General features: G+C 43.4%; 1 protein-coding gene across 5 annotated transcripts in view; it reads left to right on the forward strand.

The window, feature by feature from the left end:
- Positions 1–23,972, forward strand: part of PLPP4 (phospholipid phosphatase 4) — a 131,761-nt gene that overhangs the window by 106,508 nt on the left and 1,281 nt on the right. For 4 of the 5 annotated variants that reach the window (XM_031015263.3, XM_055353236.2, XM_031015265.3 and 1 more), the window contains one exon: positions 10,598–10,768. In XM_031015263.3, the coding sequence (XP_030871123.1) occupies positions 10,598–10,768 (171 nt within the window). Of the gene's footprint in view, positions 1–10,597; positions 10,769–23,972 lie in introns of those variants that run through there. The other variant, XM_055353238.2, reaches the window with a different exon arrangement.

The following is a 23,972-nucleotide window of genomic DNA, read 5'->3' on the forward strand; positions in this document are numbered from 1 at the left end:
ATTTCTGTTTTCTGTTTATTCTTAATTTGTCAATAGCAAAGATGTGAATTAAAATTTTCCACTATTATGGCAAATGTTGTAGTTCTAGGGTATTTGTAATTTCATTAATTTTTGATTCATATATTTGGAGTGATGTGTAAACAGTTTAGAATTGTAATACTTCCTATTATACCTTCTACTACCTGTGTAAATCATGATCATCTTTATCTCTAATATTGCTTCTTACCATAAAGACAATCAAACATTAATATTGATACAGAATTGTATTCATTAATATTTGTCTCATTTTTCTTTCTTTTTTGTGTGTGCCCTATATTTTATGTATGTATTTAAAAAACTTTTAAATAGGGAGCAAATTTCTGTTCTATTTCTTGTAATTACTCACATATTTAAAGCCTTATTCGTATATTCTTTATATACTTCTTTGTCCTTTCTTATACTGTTTTTATGTCTGAATTCATTATTTTCCTCTTTTAATTTGAAAGTTCTATCAAACCTCTAGTTTAACACACATAGTTAACGAAGTCTCACGTTAATACCTTTTCTTCCTTCTGAGCAATGTAAGAACATTAAATGCTTTAACTCTGATCGATAATATGTTCTAACCTATTTGACAATGTTATCTGGTATTTTAATTCTAGCTTGATTCTTTCTCCTTCCTCCCAACAAACCACCAACCTCTGCATACTTTAACCCACAGATATGCCAGTATCTTTGCTTAGCATTCCCTCGTGTATCAGCCTTACCACTTTCTGCCTAAAACATATCCCTTACATTTCCTTTGATTTGTTTGTGTGGTGTGTGTGTGTGTGTGTGTGTGTGTGTGTGTGTGTGTGTGCTGTATGCTCTGTGTTTTTGAATTTCCTAAATTGTCTTTGATTTCATTCTTGGAAGATGGCCTTATTCAATATGGAATTCTAGTTTGACAGTTACTCTTTCTTTCTGAACTTTGATGATATTATTTCACTGGCTTCTAGCTTTGATTTTTTGGATCTTTTGAAGTCATCTGTGAGTCTTAAACTGCTGCTCCTTTGTAGGTATTCTTTTCTTCCTTTCTGCATGTCTTTAACAACTTGCTTCTTTTTTTGTGTTGTAAAGTTTTATTAATACTGTGTCTAGGTGTGGAGTTCCTTTTATGTATCTTGTTTGGGATTCATTGGGGTTTATAAATCTCAAGTTTGTGTCTTTCAATATCCTGAGATATCCTCTGCCATTATCTACTTGAATATTTCTTCTTCTCCATTTTCTCTATTACTTCCTCCTCTAATTTAGAATTTCACTTAGATATTTGTTAAGGCCTTCTCACCACATCATCCATGTCACTTAATCTTTCCTTCATTATTTTTCATATGTCTTTTTAAATTTTTAACTAAATTCTGGATAAAATTTGAATCTATCTTTCAATTTGCTAATTCTCTACTTAGGTTTGTTTTACATGCTATTTAATCTGTCTACTGAGTTTTAAAGTTTAATTACTATATTTTTCATTTATAGAAATTCTATTTGGTCTTTTTAAAAAATCTATTTTATTATTCTTTTATAATGTTTGTTCTCTGTCCTTAGTTTTAAGCTTCTCTCACATTTCTTCAAGCATATTGCAAATAGTTATTTTATATGCATGTCTTGTAACTATACTATCTAAACTTGTTATTAGCCAGTTTTTCTTATAGGTTCTCATTTATGATGTCCTAAATCTTTGTGTTTCAGTTTTCTTACTCTGGGCTTTTAATTTTTCCTAGAAGTTTATTTTTTGGAAATACTTTGATGTCTGGGTTGAAGTTGAATTCCTCTAGAGAGATATTTTGCCAATTGCCTGACAGCACTAACTACCCCAGGACCACTCAAAATTAACTCCCCACTTAAGGTTTTTTGGAGACCATATGAGAAGCATGAATTGGATAGCAAAAACCTATGAGAGTTGGCTTGTAGTTCTAAAATCTCTCCACATAGCACAAAGATGGAGACAGGCAGGTGTCCTTGCTGTTTCCTTCTGAAGGGCAGACTTCTTTTCCTACTTATTCTTTTTTTTTTTTTTGTCAGATGGAGTCTCACCCTGTCACCCAGGCTGGAGTGCAATGGCGCAGTCTCAGCCCACTGTAACCTCCACCTCCACCTCCACCTCCCGAGTTCAAGCAATTATCCCACCTCAGCCTCCTGAGTAGCTGGGACTACAGGTGCTTGCCACCATGCCCAGCTAATTTTTGTATTTTTAGTAGAGATGGGGTTTCACTATGTTGGCCAGGCTGGTCTCGAACTCCTGACCTCAGGTGATCCACCTGCCCCAGCCTCCCAAAGTGCCGGGATTACAGGCGTGAGCCACGGCACCTGGCCTTTTCCTACTTAAGCAGGTTGTTTAGTCTTTGGGGTGCAAGATTTACTCAGGGATCTTCTGTGACATTTTTCACCACAGGTAGTCCTGAGACTTTGTTTCTTCGTCCTCAAAGTGGAAGCTCAAGGTCTGCAGTTCCCCACAGACACGCTCGGGGCCAAGTATGGATCTCTGGCTTTCCTGTGTCCTTGCACCCTAGGTTTTTTCTCTCCCTTCATTTTTGGGAACCTTGTTTTTATTAATTTTTCTCTGTGTCAACATAGCGGCATGTTTAAAAGATTGTTTTAATATTTCATCTAACATTTAATTATTTCAAACAAAATATATAGTCTGCTACACTGCTAGAAATAGAAGTCCTAGGTTTGGGAATTATTAGGTATTCTTGTATTTGAAAAGGGGAACTAAACTTTGGCTCAGAAATAGACATGTCTGGGTGTGAGACCAGATTCTGTATTTAATATTTCCAGATATTTGTTTCCTCAGCTTTACTAATAATAACACCTTTTATTTGTATGTTGAATTTCTGTTTACAAAGTCCTTTCACACATATCAAGTCTTTGAAGAGTTGGCTGAAGCAGATGTTGTTATGCCTGTTGAGTGAATAGATGAGATTGTTGAGGGGGACACCACACTGATTTGGAACGCAAGTCTTAATACCTAGAAGAGTTCTATTTTTGTTTCAATGCCATCTTGGATTAAATTATTTCAAAGAAGTTAGCAAGTGGATCTCAATTTGTTGTCTGGGGCAAGTCACTGCTTGGACACTATCTTGAGGGAGATCCGGAGCCCAAAGCTGGGTTTTCTTCTTGTTGTTGCTGTTTGTTTGTTTGTTTGTTTGATAAAGAGTTCATTGATCAGTTAGCAGTGTCTGCAAAAGTTACAAGCGATGAAAAATGCAGCTTATTTGCTTTCCCAGATTTAAAATGGCCTTCCTGACTTAAAAAAATTCACAGTTCTCATATAAACATAAAATATATCTTTCTAAATTCAGATGGCATAAGTAATGGAAAGACAGACTTTGCTTATTTCAAATAATGAGGCTACTAGTTCTATTTATGGTCAGCTTCCTTTGTGGTGTGTGAGATGAGCATGGAATGGTCTTTCATGATAGGGAATTTATTGCAAGAAAAACTAGAACATGAGGAAATCTTGGAAAGCCATCTCATCATTGATACAATCACTTGGGGCTTCTCATACGGTTGTGCTACAATCTTCTTGAGTTACAAAAATAAGGACCTGGCTTAGCTCGGGACAGTAGCTTGAAGTCAATCTGCTTGCCTTTTTCCACTCATACAATATTTAATATCTGACTGGGCCATGTGGCCAGCACCCATCACAGACTGTCCCTGTTGGTCAGCATTTGAGCCAAACATTTCAGGGGTAGCAGATCTTCTTAATGCAAAGGCCATTTATATTCCCTTCCTGTGCTGGCTGAGACCCTCATGCAAGGCTGCCAGCAGCAGGTTAGAAGGGTTCTTTTTCTCTTGCAAACCCTGAGACAGGTTGTATGACATCTCGTAAAAGGCAGGAGGAGTTGAGGCTACTCTTTTAGAAGAGAGCAAGGCAGTAACAATCATTACAACCTAAGGGCTTCTCCTGAAGTCCATGCACCCCAATTAGAGGATGATCAGATGAGCACACTGGGCAAATCAATGACTACTCCTTGTTGGTGGTTTCTTAAATGTGCATTACTATTCAAATATCTTCATCAAATTTATGCTCTGTTAAGTCCTTTGAAGGTAAACTAAAAATCATTTTTCATTAAAATATCATCTTTATTTCAAACCTGCTCATGCTCTTATCAGCTCCTTTAATGTCATTATGGAAAAAGGCAGTTTCTTTCTTTTGAAGGCTTATTTTTATATTTATGTTTCAGATCATTGTGGCATATAATCAAAGGAAAAGTTATCCTGGGGATTTAGACCTTCTGTAGATTAGGATGCTCAGATATGCAAAACCACTTCCCATCCTTGTGACTGTCAGTAGTTTTCTCCAGTGCAAGAAGTAACATTTATGAGTTTTCATAAGCATTTTTCATCAAGGAGTGTGGGGTGGACAGTGGAGCCAAAGCAGCTTCTGTCATTCAAAAATCCTTAATCCCCAACCAGGTGCGGTGGCTCACGACTGTAATCCTAGCACTTTGGGAGGCCAAGGTGGGTGGATCACTTGAGGTCAGGAGTTCAAGATGAGCCTAGCCAACATGGTGAAACCCCAACTCTACCAAAAATACAAAAACTAGCTGGGCATGGATTGATGGGCACCTGCAATCCCAGCTACTCGGGAGGCTGAGGCAGGAGAATCGCTTGAATCCGGGAGGCGGAGGTTGTAGTGAGCTGAGATCACACCACTGCACTGCAGCCTGGGGTAAAGAGTGAGACTCCATCTCAAAAAAAAAAAAAAAAATTCTTAATCCTCCTCTGCTGCTACTTTCCCTCCTTGTATCTGCCCATTCCCAGGATCAGTGCCTCCAGCCAGTTGACAAAAGGACAGCCACCTTCCTCCCGCTATCATTTTTCTTCCCACCCACTGTTCTTCCTCTGCACTTCTTGTGCGTTGAGCCTGAGTTGATTCTTTTTCTCAGAACAAAATCCTCTTTGAAAATGCAACATGAGGTAAGAAAAGGAGTTTATAGTCTGCTTTTTTCTGTTTGCATTTCCTGCCTCTGACATTTGCTTTCAGACTAATTAGGAGTTTTGGAGTTCCTTTTCCTTTTCCCCATTGCTCATTTTCAAACAAGACTGTGCAACCCTTTCCATCATGAGATGAAAATCTCACATGGCTCAGGTAGCTCAGGTATCACCCTGCCTAGAAACAGGGGATAAAGGACATGACCTTTCATGTCTTTCTGTCCCCAAGGACCTTGGCCTCTTGCCAGAATACTTAATAGGGTCCAGGTATATTTGTAAAATGAATACCTGGTCTCTACCATTTATATATTCATTTGGGCATTACATATCGGGTGCCTCCTATTGTCAGGCAGTGTGTTCGGTCCTAGAGCTTCAACAGTGACCCTGATGGGCATGTCCCTAATTGGGGGTATGAAAACAAATAGGCAGTTAGCATTGCTCTAACTGCAATAACGCTAAGAACATCTGTGATTTTTGCTCTATTTAAAGAGAACACATAGTTTCTAAAGAGCTGCATCACACCTATATAAATGATTTGTACTTTCTGAGCCTCCATTTCTCATTCATAGAATGGCCTAATGACTACATCATTGTGTTGTTCTGGGGATGAAATGAGGCAACATAATGAAAAGCTTCCAGCACAGTGCCTGGCCCATGGGAGGTACTCAACCTCTGATCACCTGGCTGTCCTTCTGATGGAACGCTCCTCTGCATGCTCTGCTTGGCATGGTTTCCTCCTGCTGATGAGGGTGGGCAGGCACTGACCAGGCAGGCTTGTTTCCCACATCCTTTGTTTCAAATGGTCTTCTGGAGATGCACTTACATCCTCTGCAAAACACCCTTCCACACTAAGGTTTATTAAACTACCCAACGTTGCCTTTCTCCCTCAGAGAAGATCATACCAACTCTCTGAACATCCCAAAATGGAAAGTTTGTATAGATTGACTCATCAGAGCACAATTGAGTGTTCAGTGCCAGAAATTATCAGCTTGTGTGGAAAAATATAATTAGCAAAAGTAAAAAAATACAACATAAAAAGCAGGATCTGTCTTCCTGATTCTTATCTCATTTGTTTTTTAAGAGTTTTCTTTTTTGGTGCCAGTTTTGTGTTTCTTGCAATCGGTAGGGTCCAGAGATTTTCCACTTGGTTTAAGAGTCAACTGGGGATGAAGGGAAAACTACAACATTGCACCTAAGCTAGTGCAATGACTAGACCTTTCTTTGCAAAGGGAGAGTTTTGAACTCATCTGGGTTGCTGGAGAGAAGAATCAGTGATTCCTTTTCAGTGTCACCAGGCAGGCAGATAGCCCTGTTCATGGGATGGACCTGGTGTTACTGCCTATGTCAGCTCCTTTTATTGTAATGCTTTGCCTATCTACCCTCATTCGTAACAGCCAGTGAGCATCACAAGTGTCAGAAACAGGGTGAAAAGTCATTATCTTTCATCTTCTTCCTAGTTTAGACGATCTTTCCTACTCACAGACAGATCAACACATAAATATTAACAATCAGCTGCTACAAATAAAGAAAACCTACTACAAGGCTTTGAAAGTGAGGGACATATGCTCTTTCCACAGGTCACTATGCCTACTTCCTTCCCATCAGTAGTAAAGGGGCGTGTGTGTGTGTGTGTGTGTGTGTGTGTGTGTGTGTGTGTGTGTGGTCTGTGTGTCTCCAACTCTGGAGAGCAAATGAACAAGTTTGTCCAGGACAAGTAGACTCTGAATATCCTCTCATCCCACTGGCTCGGGAGTTTTCTACTTATATTTCTGTTGTTGGTAATGTTAGCAGGATATGAGTACATTTGTCCTGTCTTATAATCCCCATGTTTAAAAATGTTTAATGCCCTAAGTCTTTGAATGCTCTTGTCTCAGTTTTAGTTCTTAATCAAGCAGAAAGCTAGGACTGTGCTTAAAGGGAGGATGGAGGTAGGGTGGGGGACAGACACTTGGAATGCAGGTCATTTAACTTGTTCCATGCTAGCACCCTCCCCCTCCCCACAGTGTGTAAAATGCTTGTTTTCTTTGAGAAGAGAGTAGCAAGTCCTATGGCTAGAGTCAGAAAACATGTCTTGGACAGCCTTCCTGGGTTTTTTTTGTTGTTGTTTTTTCCTCCCAGTTGAACTTGAATCTGAGCCTTGATGATTTAGAGTCCTAGGATTTCAGAGTTGGGTAGGAGATGGCTCATGGGAGAGATTGCACCTTGATCCCAAACCCCTTAGCTGCCAGGAAGAGTGTCAGAAAAATTATGAAATCATACTAATTCAGTATGGGTTGGTAGAGTCTCATTCTTCCTCAGGTAGTTACTGGAAAAACAGGAGTGCAGAGAACCAGGGCTTCCCATAGCTCAGACATGCCCTTGGGCCAGAGGGAATGGCCTCAAAAGTCCTTTGTCAAAGAATATTATGTTAGTTCAATAACAGTATAAATATCAGTAAGAAAGTGACAAGCATAAGGTTTAGCGTGAAATTGGAGCCTCATTGTGTAACTTAGGAAAGTAAGGGCACACAGTGAAGTTTAAAAAAAATATTCAAAGGCCAAGTAGCTTGTGGGCAGGAAGACTGGCTGCTGCTGGGTGCCCACAGGATCTAGGACCTTGCACATTGCCTATAAAGATGGCTTGGAATTCCTCCTCTTTTTCAAAGAGGCAGAGGCTTCAACATTTTGGAGGGGTCACAGTGGTGGTCCTGGCTCCCGCCGTGTGGGAGAGAATACATTTTACCTACCCCCCAAAGAATGAGTTAGAGCCTGGGGTGCCAATGCTGGCCAAATACAAGTTCCTGAGACAGAGAAATCAGGCGGATGCTGAGGATCTCACGTCAAACCATTTGCCCGACAGTGGAGGGTTTCCACGGCCCTTCCCCTTCTCCATGCCCTGGATGTGCCCAGAGGTGCTGTAGGCAGTATTGGTTGCTTGGGCTGATGACTCATATGTCTTAAAGTCTCCAAGTCATTTTTTATGGGGACACATAAAAATTCCTGCTCAACAGCTGCCCTATGTTCATTGATTTGTTTGTTTGTTTGTTTCCCTAAGAGATGCCAGTTTGGCAACACCCAAGGCTGCCTCTCCCCTGATTCAGATCTTGGAGACTTTCATCCAAAACCATACAAAGCCCCAGGGCAGTTTTTTTTGTGTTTCCCTGCATTTTGTGTAATTAGGTGGATAAACTCGCTAAGCCACCTGATTTGAATAAAGTCCATTATTCCTCCTGAAGGAGCTCAGGATGGGGTCAATACCAATGGGAGCCAACTCTCCAGCCTCCTCTCCCACTGGAATACCTCAAGGAAGAATGTAAATGAATAGAAGGAACAGAGCGAAGGGGATGAGGATAGAATTTAAGAAGTCGTTGTGCTTGCTAGGATGGTGGCCAGATAGGGCCACTTTGGAACATCATGTAAACCACTTAATAACCTGCCACCACAGTATCTAGGGCAGGGCTGGGCCATGCAGTTTCTTCTCACGTATTTTTACTTTAAGCAGAATACTTAATATCTATTGGCACGGCTCTGATGTTAATCATCAGACCTAACTCTGAAATCCTAGGACTCTAAATCATCAAGGCTCAGGTTCAAGTTCAGTGGGGAGGAGAAAAAACAACAACAAAAAACCAGGAAGGCTGTCCAAGACATGTTTTCTGACTCTAGCCATAGGACTTGCTACTCTCTTCTCAAAGAAAACAAGCATTTTACACACTGTGAGGAGGGGGAGGGTGCTAATCATTACGCAGAAGTGTTTCAATGCACACACCACTCACATTTAGATTTACTTTCTTTTGCTGCATCTTTATACCTAGGATAAACCTGGTTTAATATTCCATTAAAAATTTTTTTTAAACCACTGTAACTTTGTTTAATTTGGTTGCTGAAAAAAGTTCTACTTTGGTATAATCTTGTGTTTGTAACCGAGATCGCTTTTAAGAGCGCACATTATCAGAGATAGCTAGGTTATTCGCTGTTTGGTACTATAGTAATGATTATCTTGAACTTACAATTTAGGGTCCTACTTGTTTCACTTAGCATGCATCCTAAGTATTGTCTATATTGTTACATAATCATGTGGTTTTCATGGTTGCATCATAGTCCATTACATGGAAATGTCACAGCTTGCTTATCTATTCTTCTGTACTGATCACTTTCAGTTTTTCAATATTTATCAGTAACTTTGAGCAGAAAATCTCCTAGGTTTCCCTTATATTTTATATTATTTTCTTAAGATGGACTTTCCAAGGTCTCTTATAAAGACAATGAATGTATTTTAGGCCAAGGCTTCTCCAAGTGCAGTGTGTGCACAGATCGCTGGTGGATGTTGTGAAATGCAGATTCTAACTCAGTAGGTGTGGGATGGACCTGAGGATCTGCATTTGTCACAAATGCCTGCATGATGCCCAGACCGTGGCTCAGGGCTTTGGGCAGTCTCTTAAAGTTGCTGGTGTATTGGCATTGAGAGTATTTATAATACTCGTTTTGCCAAGTCACTGTGTGGGCTGGTTACCTAGGAGCTCCGTCCCCTCAGAAGTACTTTCTAATCAAGAAGAAAGTTTGGATTAGACTGGTGTCCAGAGGGATGGGGAGCTGTAACACCTGCCTTCAATAAAAGCCTCTAAGCTTAGTTGTGGCCACCATTAGAATCATCTGGGGAGTACACACACACACACACACACACACACACACACACACACACGCACACACACATACACATACTCTCTCTCTCTCTCTCTTTCTCTTTCTTTCTCTCAGCCCCCTCCAGACCACTACAAACAGAATGGCTGGCAATGGAACCTGGCTATCAGTATTTTTTAAAGCTTCCCAGGTATTAGAGGTGACTCTGTATAGCCAGGGTTGAGGACCATTGTTGTAAGCCCTTCCCACCTTAAATCTCACTGAGCTCCCAACTATGTTTTATACCTGCTTGGATGTAAAGCTTGGGGCTTATACATGCTACACTCAGACCTCCACACTTTCGACAATGGATTTAGCACAGCCATGAGTTGTCTTTGCAATTCAGAAAAAACAATAACCATTATTTCGGACAGAAAACAAGGTATTTGTCATCACTGACTTCTCCATCAAACTCACTCTTTTGTAGCATTTGCTGGTCCCATCTTACTGAATGCCACCATTGTACACTCAGTCTCCCAAGCCAAAAACCTGGGGCTGATCCTAGCCCCTTTACTTTCCCATACCCTTCAGATCTAAGCAGTTCTCACAGTCCTTTGCTCTGTATGTACTTGTTTCTTATAGAATGTATCACGTTATATTAAAATTATCTCTTAGCATGGTATGTCCTTCAACTAGACCATGAGCCTCTTGACTCCAGAGATAGTATCTGATGCATCTTTTTATTCCCCACATCTAGTGCAGTGCCTGTCTAGCACAGAGTGGAGACTCCTGAAGTAACTATTGAATGAATGGATGAAATAAAATAGGTTTTGATCACATGTAACCCTGGAAGATTATTCTTATGGTTGAAAGTTTCATAGCAGCATGGTTCTAGCAGGAGCACAGATTGCCTAGATAGTGCCTGGTGCCAATATGGCCTTGGCCTTGGGGGTGTGCAAGATGGCAGACGGAATGCCCAGCACGCCCTGAGTCCCTGCCACTCACCACCTGCTAGAGTAACACCTGCTGTTTCTGTTTGGCAGTTGCCTTTTCGGGCCTTGGCTTCACGACATTCTACTTGGCGGGCAAGCTGCACTGCTTCACCGAGAGTGGGCGGGGAAAGAGCTGGCGGCTCTGTGCTGCCATCCTGCCCTTGTACTGCGCCATGATGATTGCCCTGTCCCGCATGTGCGACTACAAGCATCACTGGCAAGGTGAGTCCCTGCCCAGGGCCTGACTAGTCCTCACTGTGGTTGCCCCTCTCCTCCAGGGATGGGTGTAGAAATGCACCAATTGTGGGGAGCTAAGTGCCCATTGTCCAAAACCAGAGGAGGCTGAAATGACAGAACGGATAAAACTTTGAAGCAAATAATGCTGGTTCAAGTGAGGTCTGGCCTTCCTGGGGAAAGAATTGGAGCTCTTCTTCCTCCTTCATGCTCCAGGAGACTGCTTGAGTCCTGCCAGAATGTCAGGCCCTTTGGTTTAGTGTCACCCTTGGCCTGAGACCCAAATGTGATTTTCCTGCTGGATCACTTGCCTCAGTCCTCAGAGTTGGTGCCAAGTGGTTTTTGGCTTCCTTTGCTTATCAAATCCAGCCTACAAGGACGCATTTGTCACCATGGATGATCTTCCGAAAGGTATATCCTGCCAGGGATTCATTCCAGTAATGCTCCACGCAGCAGCTGCAAGCCTGGGGTGAGGTTTGCCATATATATACATATATCAGTCCTGGGATATTTGTTAAAAATCAAAATAACACAAAACAAGGGAGGGGCTTGTTCCTGAAATATAACTAAACCATGCCATGTCCTTCTGCAGACAAACTGCAGCTCACAGTCTGTCTGAAAGGCAACCACCACCTGCCAGAGCACACAGAGAGCTGAGACGGAGGTGATGTCCATGGGAGGTGTGGCCTCTGGGAAGCGTGGGGTCTAGGGCAGGGTTTCCCAAGGGCAATCCTTGGATCACCTTGATCAGGCTGCCCTGAGCTAGAAATTGGACTCTCTAGGGGTGCATCTGGAGCAGTGGCCTAGAATCTTCCTGGATAATAACAAGCCTGTCATTGCTGATGAAGTCTAAGAAACACTGGTAAAGAGCTCCACCATATGTGTCAATTTTAACGAAACAAAGCAAAGAAAGTGTGCCTGAATCCAGCTTCTTTGGGTGAATGGGCTTCCATGATAGGTCTGTGACCCAAACCTCCTTTCCCTTTCTTGTTTTCCAACTGTTGCTGGGCATTGTTCACCTCCTTCCTCTCTCTGTCTTTGCAGCCAGCTGCCTTGCAGGACTGCCCTCTTCCTACCTTTTCCGGGGGTTTGTTGCAGTGGTAATGAGGCAATGGATGGGGACAGGATTGAGGGGAACTCCTAGCTGAGAGCCCCTCCTTCCTCATCTTCTCTGGAGACCTTGTGCTCCTTCCAGCACTACACAGCTTCTCCTGTTCCTTCCTGGTCTCATCCCTACCCCGTATCCTCCTGGAGCTCATGCTCTGGGTGTCCTGTGACCCCAGCAGGAGCTTTGGGCTGGAGGATGAAGGGTATAGGGAAAGAGATGCTGACATGGTTTGGACAGGTGGATGCAGCAAGCATCAAGTGCTACTAAGGTCTGAGGCCCTCCTGATGGGGGAGGTCAGAAGAGGGTCACAGGTCTGAACCTGCCCTTGTTCTGTTTTTATCAATGACTTGGATGAAATTCTGGATGATAAGAAGCCACATCATGAGACAGAAGGATGGACAGAGTCACTGGGCCAACAAAAACAAAGGCACAGCCCCCCATTGGAACTGGGAATATGTTCCCGCAGAATTGTTTCCCACCTATGTGGGTTAGGGCATGTCCCCATGAAGAATATTACGGGCCAAATGGCCTTTTATGGACTGCTTCTCATTGATCCCTTGTGAGCCAGTTTCCTCTTTGAGCACGGGAACTATCCCTAATATTTCACAGAGCTTTTCATAGATTGAATGAAATAATGGATCCAAATGTTCTTTATAAATGGAAATTTACTACACACATGCAAAGTGGTATCATTGTTGCTTAGTACATTTTTTCTAAGGAAGGATGCATTGTGTTTCCCAAACAACTGACTTGGAGGCAGACTTTTTTTTGGAACATGATTTATTTGTAAGCTATGAATGCCAGGTTTTCACTTTTATTCAACCACTTTGGATTCGGGGAATGATTGGGGGCTTCAGAATTGAATCAATTTTTCCTTTATCTTGGAGTCAATAAGAGCCTTTGCATAGTACTAACAACCTAGGATGTGAGGCTGGCCTGTCTTCAGCACTCTCTGGCCCTACCCTGTTTTGTTCCTCATTTCCTAGCTGTGGTAGTGTAACGTGGCCAGAGTAAAGGAATGTGGAATCACAGCTCTTGTCTTTAGGGAATGGTGAATTTATGCTGCAGCTGGTGTACCCAAGGCCTGTTGGCAACTGGGGCTTTGAAACCGTACTATCCAACAGGCACAGAAAGGAACTATGAGCAGTCAAAGGAGAATATTCATCCTGTGTGGGCTGTTGGGAAAGCAAAGCAAGAGAATTTATGTTCAGTGATGGTTAGAACCATATTTGGGAATCAAACAAAAACTGCGTCATGGTAGACTTCTGCAGCCCAAACTGAATGTGCATCTCTTGGTACAGGTTGTTGATATAGCCCAAGGACAAGTTCAGCTCTGCCATTATGTGTTCAACTTATACCCTTGGAGTCAGCCAGGAGAGGAACACAACTTCCTTTGGATTCCCCTCAGGGCTCTGAGTCAGGCTCATTTTACCTGAGTTCCCCTTCATGAGGCTATCTGCCACTGTCCACACCAGTTGTTTTCAATCTCTCAGGGGACATTTAGCAATGTCTCTAGACATCTTCTTGGTTGTCACAACTTTGAGGGGTAGGTGCTACTGCCATCCAATGGGTGGAGGGTTAGAGACTAGGGATGCTGCTAAATGTCCTGCAATCACAAGACCCCTCGCCCACTAACAAGGAGTTATGCAGCCCCAAATGTCAATACTGCCCAGGTTGAGAACCCCTGTTCTACATCATACCCCAGCTCCATATTTCTTTTCCCTGTTACATGTTAAGAAGCAGCAATGTTCTGGGAGTGGGAAGTTTTGTTCATTCAACACTCAATTATTAAGGGAGAAATCAAGGAGACCTCAAAGGTTTCCCACTGGGAGGAGGGATGCAGAGTGAGGTCTTCAACTGCAGTGTAGGTGGATGTTTCAGGCAGGATGCCTGATTAAGATAAATAACTTGTTTTCCTTTGGTGAACTGAGCTGCCCAGTGACTGTGGGCGGGGGCCATACATCATGGTGAGAATTCACATGGAGCCCCATTAGCATCAGCAAAACTCAAGTCCCCCTCATTATAGACTTTAGTTAACAGCATTCATGTTGTGAGATTTTATGACTCCATTTCAATTTTGATTTAAGCAACTGTGCCTAATGTGGAAATACATCCAATTACGCGATTACACATTCATATCCAATAAATAGTCTATAATCTCCAATGACTCTCTCTTTCCATTATCATGGTTATTTTCTGCTATTGACACTCCCTGGTCTTTTCTGCCTCCCCAGCCCACTCCAAATATACAAATCGATTGTTTTATTAAGTGAGGAAAATACAGAGGCACAGGCCATGGCATAGGGAAGGAGACATGAAACATTTAGCAGAACTTCCCCAGACACAAAACCAGCGGGATCAATACTAAATCTCTGTGTGGCTGATGTGGCCTGTGTCCTTGTGACATTCTGGCTTGCAGGTCAGCTGGAAGCTGGAGAGTTTCACAGATGATGCTAACTACAAAGCCCAGCGCCCTCTCAAACAGGCTCATCTTTGTGATTAACAATGTGTTTAGCAGCGCTCGAACTTGTGGAATCCCCATACTAGAGAAAATAAATGCAGAGAAAGAGCAGAGCATGTCATTAAACTGACTCCTGCCTCTATTCACGCTCTTATGTGATTACGATTTCTTGTCAATGGAGGGTTACAACTACTAGTGGCAGGAATGTGGTGTTTGCTCCATCACTGGACTTAATAATGAGCTCCCCTGACCCCTCAAGTCCCTGCACCTGAAACCAGCCTCTCCCCATGTGACTTTAGGTTTGGAGGTAACATTTTAAACACTTGTTTTTCTAATCATAGGTCATTTTAAGGAGCCCTGGGTGCCTGCGTGGTGTTTCAATATAAGAAAGAACATCCCCCTCTGGATGTAATCTAGGGAAACAGGTCTCAAAGAATGAAACATTCATTTGTTCCCACCCAGACTAAGGTTGGAAAGCGCCTCGGTCAGTCACAGACGCAGTTGTCTAACTGGGCTGAAGTTTTCAAGATGGCCATTATTGCGTTTGCCTGCTTTCCCAGACTGGGCTGTGAAGGGTCTGTGATTTGAAATGAACTAAATATAGTTACCAAGCTTCAGGAGATTACTGACCCTGCAAATGCAGGTGTTTTGGTAGTTGGATATTGTGCTGGACTATTTCATGTGCCACAAAATACTTCTGGCCTCAAGAAGCCCAGGCAGAAGCTATTCCCTTTGGAGAAACCCTTTCTTCAAAGCCTGATGGCATTCTACAACTCACAGGACTCTCTTGAGTTCTCCTTCCTTTTGTTACTGATAAACCCAGTAGTCCCAAAGGATGGGATCCTTCCCTGTTCCATGTGACAGAGCCATTACATGAAATCAAAAGTGAGCATCAAGCAGAGTAAGCTTTATTCCATGGCCAAAGAATGGAGAAGTTGGGGCCGGGTGCGGTGGCTCACGCCTGTAATCCCAGCACTTTGGGAGGCCGAGGCGGGCAGATCACGAGGTCAGGAGATCGAGACCATCCTGGCTAACATGGTGAAACCCCGTCTCTACTAAACAAAAAAATACAAAAAAATTAGCCAGACTTGGTGATGGGCACCTGTAGTCCCAGCTACTCGGGAGGCTGAGGCAGGAGAATGGCATGAACCTGGGAGGCAGAGCTTGCAGCGAGCCGAGATCATGCCACTGCACTCCAGCCTGTGCGACAGAGCGAGACTCTCAAAAAAAAAAAAAGAAAGAAAGAAAGAAAGAATGGAGAAGTGGGAAACAGCTCTCAGATGAACTTCTCAGCTAGTGAGCAGTGAAGGGATTAAAATATAGGGTTTCTCTAATGAAGAGGTCAGGTAGTAAAATCTAGGGGAGGAATAATCGGATCTTTTTCTGGAAATGGATGGTGAACTCCTGGGAACCAGAGTGCTGCCTTCCTTTTATGGCTTCTTCCAATTGTTGTCATGGCAATTGTCAACTGTCATGGTGCTAGTGAGAGTGTCATTTAGCATGGAAATTAGATGATAATGAAGCCTGAGGTCTTCTTGAAGTTGTTCTGTCAGCTGTCTTGGTTTTAACCAGTTTCAGGTAGTCCAGTTACAAAGGGAACTTTTTACCACAGGGGTCTCATTTCTTAAACAGGGAGGGGTGTAAATCCAGCTATGTCATGTAAGCCTTACGCTGAGTAACACCTTCCCCTTCCCTCCCCTCTGTCTCTGTCTCCATCTCTCTGTCTGCCTCTGTCTCTTACACACACACACACACACACACACACACACAAATGGCTGAGGGACACACACTGTTATAAGCAGGCCTCCCTTGTGCTGTCAGAAGCAATCTGTAGATTTTCTAAATGAAGTGACTTGAAAAAGATCCCTTGGAACAATATGATTGTTCCTGCCAAAAACCTGCCAGCCCTGGGTAGAACAAAAACACTGAAATTCTCCCTCTAATATCCTCAGCCCAAGTGAATTGATCTCACCTCATTTTCCCTCCACAGTTGGCTGCTGTGTATGGCAGGGCCCACAGTCACATTTACCGTCGGCTGCCAACCCCCGCCTCTGTCTGGGAACCTCTGAGCCTTGACTGCCCATCTAAGTCCACCCGCCTCTGTGTTGGTGCCTGGGAGAGCGTAAGAAGCCTCAGCCCCTGGCTCACCCCTCCCGCCGGTCAAAGTCCACTGCATAGCCTGCTTTCAGCCTCAAGAGAGGCATTCTCAGTCAGGGCTTCTGCCCCCTTCCTGCCTCCAGGATAGCCCTGGTGTTTCCCCGTGATGTAATTCCCAGGGAAGATGGACGTTGATTGCTCCCAAGTCTCACTGGCATCCTTCCTTTGTTTTACTCAAGGGAACCTGTCTCTTCTCAGCTTTCTTTGGTGTTCTGTGGTTCCTCCTGCTCAGCATATTTATAGACTCCAACTTTTCCTTCCCACTCTGGTCTAGTGATCATCACTTGTTGCCTGAATCATTGCAGAAGCCTCTCAGCCTGGCTCCCTCCTTCCTTCTTTGGCCCTCAACTGCATTTGGAATGTGCCTTTAGAGCCTGCGTTAGCACATGTCACTTTTGCAGAAATCCTCCAGTGATTCTCATTTCACTCAGCATCACAGCCTGTGTCCTGCCATGGTCCATAAGATCTGCTCCCTCCGTACTTCTTTGATGCTATGTTCAAGCTACTTGTCCTCCTCGTTCACATGATTGCATCGCTTGAGCTTCTTGCTACTCCTTGAACAGGCCCATCCCATCCCACCTCAGAGCCTTTCCACAGGCTCCACCTTGTGCCTGGAATGCTCTTCTTCGGATGTGGGCATGGCTTGTTCTCCTCTGCCTCCTAAACTGGGCTCAAGTGTCACCTTCTCAGTCTCGTGATGCCCACTCCACTTGAATTGCAGCCCGTTCCCCACATGCCATGTCCCTCTCCCCTTGCACATTTACCACCTTCTGACAGATTAAGTCATTTATTATGTATTGATTATTATCTGTCTCTAACCACTAGAACAGGGGTTGGCAAACTTTGTAAAGGGTCAGATATCAATATCTTAGGCTGTATGTGGCCATGAGATCTTTGTTGCAACTATTCAGTTTGGCCGTAGTGCACAGAAGTGGCTATAGACAATATGTAAAGGAACGTGTTCACTTAGTTTGCTGGCCTCTGCACTAGAATATAATATCCATGTGAGCAGGGATTTAGGTCTCTGTTGTTGGCATGGCACATAGTAGGTACTTGTATCAGAGTCCTAAGGCTGCCATAGCAAAGTACCAAAAACTGGGTGGCTTAGAACAACAGAAAGATATTGTCTCACCGTTCTGGAGGCTGGAAGTCTGAAATCAAAGTGTTGGCAAAGCCACCCTCTCTCTGAAATCAGTAAGGGGAGGATCCTTCTCTGCCTCTTCCAGCTTCTAGTAGCCCCAGATGTGCCTTTGCTGATGGCAGCATAATTCCAGTCTCTGCCTCTCTCTTCCCATGGTGTTTTCTCTGTGTCCTCACATCAGCTTCCCTCTTCGGGTGTCTGTCTCTGTGTCCAAATTTCCCCTCTTTATAAGGACACCAGTCATATTGCATTAGGGCCCACCCTGATTATCATATTTTAACTTGATTACTCCTGTAAAACCCTATTTCCAAATAAGGTCACATTCTGAGGTCCTAGGGACTAGGACTTCAGCATATCTTTCAAAAGGACACAAATTTATAACAGTCTTCAATACATATGTGCTGAATAAATAAATGAGAATGTTCCTTTCTTACTAATATCATTTTTTCTTTGGGCTGGTTTTACTAGTAACTTATTCTCTACAAGTTCTTTCCTTTTAAAAATAAACAAAAGGTTACACTGTAAATATTCCCTCCCTCCCTCCCTCCCTCCCTTCCTTCCTTCCTTCCTTCCTTCCTTCTCTCCTTTCCTCTTGTCATTGTGTCTGTGTACTAGGCGTGTTCTCCACTGGGCTCAGTACTGAGTAAGATGGACATAGCTGCTGTCCTCTCAGCTTATACTGTACCAGGGCTATTTTGCAACCTTCCTGCTAGGTAAGCCCTTTTATAGAAACTCAAAGTCACAGAAACATGAAGCTTCACAAGTAGCAGAATCACTGGAAAGAATAAAAAGAACAACGAAAAAATCACATGCACTTGTTGAGTTTGCCAGAGCTGACTTTTGCCCTAGTACCTTGGGTCATGGAGCCCAAGGCATACAAGGTCCCAAGTCAAGCTAGCTTAGTGATGTTGGAGGCTGCCATGGTGACAGAAGGGATGATCTGGAGGACCTGACAGCACATCTTCAGAAGCCTTTCTGCTTGTTTGTGCCACAACAGATGAGGGCAGCCTGGCACCTCAGTATGGCAGAACTCATAAGGTCCTTCCTGTCCTTTGACCTCATGACAAGAGGGCAGGGTTTTGCCAATGTTATAGGTAAGGATTCAAATCCAGGCTGCCTGATTGAAAGTCACTCTTTCCACTACCATTGGAGCTTATCTGGCTCATCTGGTGTCAATTCTCTCCTCTCTTTTTAAAGAACAGCTTTCTTTATAATTCTCAATTATAAAATTATCCCTTTTAAAGTACAGAAACATTTTTATATATCCAGAATTGTGCAACCATTACCACTATCTAATTCTAGAACATTTTCATCACCCCAAAGAAACCCTTATCTCTCAGCAATCACTTCTCATTTCTCTGTGCCTCAGGCCCTGGCAACCACTGATCTACTTTTTATCTCTATGGGTTTGCCTATTCTGCACATTGCATATAAATAGAACCATATAATGTGTGGCCATTTGTGGCTGGTGATGTTGATTCTTTAGTGCCTCTTGTAGATGTTGTTCAGCTCATGTCAGTTCCCCATTTACTGAATAAAAGTCGGCTGAGCTCTGGGAAATAAATAGGAATGAAACATCCCAGAGTCCTAGGTAATGACATGTAGTCGGGGAAATAGATTCAGAAACAGGAAACACCACTGGTGGTAGGTGTGAGGCCACAGAGTGCATAGATGGCAGGCCAGAGAGAGAGCAGGGCCCCTGGTCCATGCTGAGGGCTCCACAGAGCCACAAAGGGACATGGAAAACATTCTGCTCCAGCCCATACCAGATGACTGGTCAACTTGTGTCCTGTAGTCTTACAAAGACACTACCCCTCTCTTAAAAGATGGGTCTATCTTCAGATTCTTAGATTTACCAAGCCTCCTTTGTCATCAGCACCTTCTCACATACCCTTCTCTCTGCCTGGAAAACCACCAGTGCCCTCTTTTCCTCTACTTCTCAACCTCTCCCGGTTAACTCTTGCTCATCCTTTAGGTCTTAGCCTGAGGGTCATGTCCTCAGCAAAACCTCTTCTCCAGAATAGCCCAGATCTCTGTGCTGGGCGAGCTCACAGACCCTCACACGTTTCCTTCATGGTGCTTACCATAGCTGCAAATTGCTGATACGGCTGTCATTGTTTAGTGTCTGTTTTGCCCCTTTGCTGGAAACTCTGGGACAGCAGGGACATGTCCCATTCATTCAGCCTGTGTCCTAGGCTTGGCCATCATGCCCGACCCCTGATACGTATGCAGTGCATGTGTATGAATGAATGGCATCAGTGCTACGTAAGGAGACAGAAGTATTTTGTATTCCAAAGACACTGAGATCCATTTATTTCCCTTTTGAGACTTCTAGTTGATTTGGGGCAAAGTTAATCCCAAGTGTTTTTCCCCCAATAAGGGCTTTCTTGTCCCCTGCTTGCCTGTCTATCAAGAGGATACAAATGCGATTTTATCAAAATAGCAATAGCCCACTTGAGGCAATTGATGACAAGCTCCTTCATAAAGTAAGTTATTGTTTGGATCTTGTTCACCACCTTTGTAATAAACACAGCCCCAAAATGACTTTGCTGAGAAGCAGCTTGGATAGACCTTTCATTGCCCTTGTTACTTCTCATAACTCCCATAGCACCTGTGATATCACTTTTCACTCATTCCGTTAAATGGGAAACAGAATTGGCAGGAATTGTCATTTCCATGCATGCTGCTATGTCAGTAAATCTGGGAAACATTCTTGGAATGGTTTGATGTCTTTTGGTCAATGATCCACCTAATGAAATGCTGCTTCAGAAAATAGAATGTTGAATGGTGTTATTTGTAGGTTTTGCTCTTTGGTCTGTTTAGTCAATGGCTCAACTGCAGATGTTGTTGATCATTTTAGATGCTAATAGAAATACCTCATGGGACTGTTTCCTGGGGTTAGAGGAAAAACAAAACAATAGTGCAACTCTAAGACCTTGAACTAGAAAAGGGCCTGACACATTTTATAGGCTGGTGGCCATAAGCTAGTGAAGAGATTCTTCATTTAAGCAACTTCATTTAATCATGTTAATTATACCCTGTGGGCCTGCTCCAGAATTCATGGTACATATTGCTTTACAATTTCTTGGGTGACAAACGTGTTTTTAAGTTCCTTAGAAGTTTATTTACGATGCTATGAAAATGTAGCCATGCCAGAGAGGCGAGATCTGTAAGCCGCTGAGTTGCTGTGTGAGGAGAAGGATGGGGCAGAATGAGAAAGCCTCCGGCAGCTCTGGAGTGGAATGTGAGAGGAATGGCAAAAGGATAACAAGGATGGATACTATTTTTATGTCCTATTTTGGCATGCTCTATGAAATAATCATTAGAAGTAATATATTATTAAATTATCATCATCACTACTAAATGAGGTGGATACTGAGATCCACATTTGAGAGAGAAGGAAACTCAGAGAGGCAAAGCAACTCACCCTGGTAGGGGCTGCAATGTCTTAGCCTTAGGATTTCTCAGCGTGGAAGATTCTTGGATCGGGGGTGAGGATAAGTGGTGGTTACCTTACTGCAGCCCCAGGAGCCTCCAAATGGCCAACAGTTCTTCTCTTGGGAATGGATCTGCTGCCTCCTTTTCTTCTTCATTCTTGGGAATGCCTCTTGCTTTCCCTGCTGTCCTCCAATCCCCCCGCTACCCTGATGGCTGCTCACCAAGTCTGAGCAAACACGAACATGTATTCATTGCCTTTCTCCCAGACAGCTACTGCTCAGTCACACTATGTTCATCAGTTGTTGAAGTTTGAACTCGTATGGGGAGAAAGCAGTGACAATTATTTGGTCTCTCCCATTGACTAGTTAGAATGACTTTTGTTTCTAACTGATATTTTATCTGAACCAAAGAGAGGATATGACCTATTTTTTTCTCTTTTCTTTTTCTTTTTTTCTTTTTTTTTTTTTTTTTTTTTAAGAGGTGGAGACTTGCTCTGTTGCCTGGGCTGGAGCGCGGTGGTACGATCTTGGCTCACTGCAACCTCCACCTCCCGGGTTCAAGCAATTCTCCTGCCTCAGCCTCCAAGGTAGCTGAGATTAAGGCACATGCCAACACACCTGGCTATTTTTTTTTTTTTTTTTTGTAGTTTTAGTAGAGACAGGGTTTCACCGTGTTGCCCAGGCTGGTCTCAAACTTCTGAGCTCAGTCAATTCGCCTTCCTTGGTCTCACAAAGTGCTAGGGGATATGACCTATTTTCTAAATGCACCTTGGTAGAGTCTCCAAATAATCTCAATGTGTGGCCTGAGTAGGCTGACTCAGGATCACATTCCAGGAACACTTATATAACAAGGCCTCTTAGCCACGTTGTACTTGTGGTTCCATGCTAATATGTTACTGATGAGGTCATCAAGAGGACCAGAATGGGAAAGGGGCATACCCAAAAACACACAGGACGGCAACCCGACCTAACCCTGAGTTACTATGTATCCATTTCCCTCAACAAACATAATTATGCTGTGAGCAAGATGTTGGCCAATGTGCTGAAGGAATCAACAGCCAACCCTAATAGAGTTTTGAGTCCAGCATTAAACATTAAACAATCTCACAGTTTGTCATTGTTCGCCACTCTAATTGCACAGGGAGCGGGGAGGGGCTATTAACATGTGTAACTGGGAGACTTGGTCTAGTCTGGAGGTCAGATGAGGCTATGTTGCACAATGATATTGAGCTCTGAAATATGAATAGAAATGATATTGAGCTCTGAAATATGAATAGAAATGACATTGAGCTCTGAAATATGAATAGAAATGATATCGAGCCCTGAAATATGAATAGAAATTGATTAGGGGAAGGCATGAGGAGAAGGGATTCCTGGGAATCCAGGATCGGAACAGCACATGTGGAGCCCCAAGAGGAGAAGCAGCACATGTATTTGAGGAACTAAAGGGAAGACCATGGCTTCGGTAGGAGGAGTGAAGGGGAAATGGCTGGGATGGTTGGCAGGGCCAGGGATGCAGCCTTGAATGACACAGGGGCTTGGCTGTTCTGTTACAGCAGTGGGAAGGAGTCAGCCAAGCAGGAGAATGGCTGCGCCTATTTGCTTTTGAGAGAACATCACCAGCTGCTGTGTCCCAAGTCCAGTTCCAGAGCAGCGTACTGGGCCCCTGGTCTACATGCACTGAAAGCTTATGCTGCCATCACGGACATGTCTAAAATAAAAGAGCTTTTCTTTTATTTATACTCCTTTTCCTGCTTTGCTATTGTGGATTAATAAAATTACATGCATGAAATTACTAAATTTGTTTTAAAGAAGATAAAGCTATTCATTATAGAACTTTTCATGTTTTACTATTAGCTTCATAGAAAGTGAAAGTAGAAGCAATTCTATGAAAGATACTGAAATATGAAAATATTGTCCCTGTCCTCAAAAATTATCCCGTTAGATCTAGATAGAACCAGGATACCTATAACAGGATCACAAAAAGACTGATAGGTGCAATGCACGTTTCTAAGCATTGAGCAGCTTGTTTTCTTGAAAGATACATTTCTTTGACGACCACTCAAAATGTCACCTACAGGAGATTCAGGGACATTAGTTTGTGACTTAAACTGAAGTCTTTATATAGTGCGTTGCTTACTGGGAAGCGCTGGGAAACTTGCCACCCTGGGCACTGATCCTTCAGGAAAACCATTGCCCCCTACCTGAATGCAGATGGACATACCCTTCAGCCCGTGGGGCCTGCTGCATCCTGAAGGCTGGGACCTCAGACAGTCATGTGGTTATCAAGCCTGGAATGAACCCGCCAGGGTGTGGACACAGCACCACGGACCAGTGCAACTGCAGGATCAGGACTCCAGGGTTCAAGCCCAATTCTTTTGGGGAAAATGGGGCTGATCCTGCCTGCCTATGGGAAGTCTGTACGGTTCAACAAGAGTTTCAAATTTTTTTGTTAGGGGAGATTTTCCACTGGACTAGAATCTTTTCGGCAAAAATAACCCATAGACAGTTAAAGTGAACACACACACAGATACTAAGTGAGAGTTGTTTATGTGAGCTGCTTTTATGAGGTCTCTATTGAGAACTACCTGAATGTTCTCTTTGGCAGGGGGCTGCCCCGGGGTGGAGGGCTGGTATTCCCTGCAGATGCACCCCCCTGCCTCACCTGCTCCCCTCTTGCCTCCCAGCTGGTAAGATCTGTAGCTGTTAGAGAGTTGAGTCCTTCCCGCCAGAGGTCTGCTGAGTTTGCCAACACGGGCATATCTTAAAATGTTTTATTCACTTTGTCTGTGACTCAGAAGGTTCATTTCATCCCTGGGAAACCACTTACCATGAGGCAGAGACCCTGGCACCCGCTGGCTTTTATGCAGCACACCAGCAATACTACA

This window comes from Gorilla gorilla, chromosome 8 (assembly GCF_029281585.2).
Source record: "Gorilla gorilla gorilla isolate KB3781 chromosome 8, NHGRI_mGorGor1-v2.1_pri, whole genome shotgun sequence".
Lineage (NCBI taxonomy): Eukaryota > Metazoa > Chordata > Mammalia > Primates > Hominidae > Gorilla > Gorilla gorilla.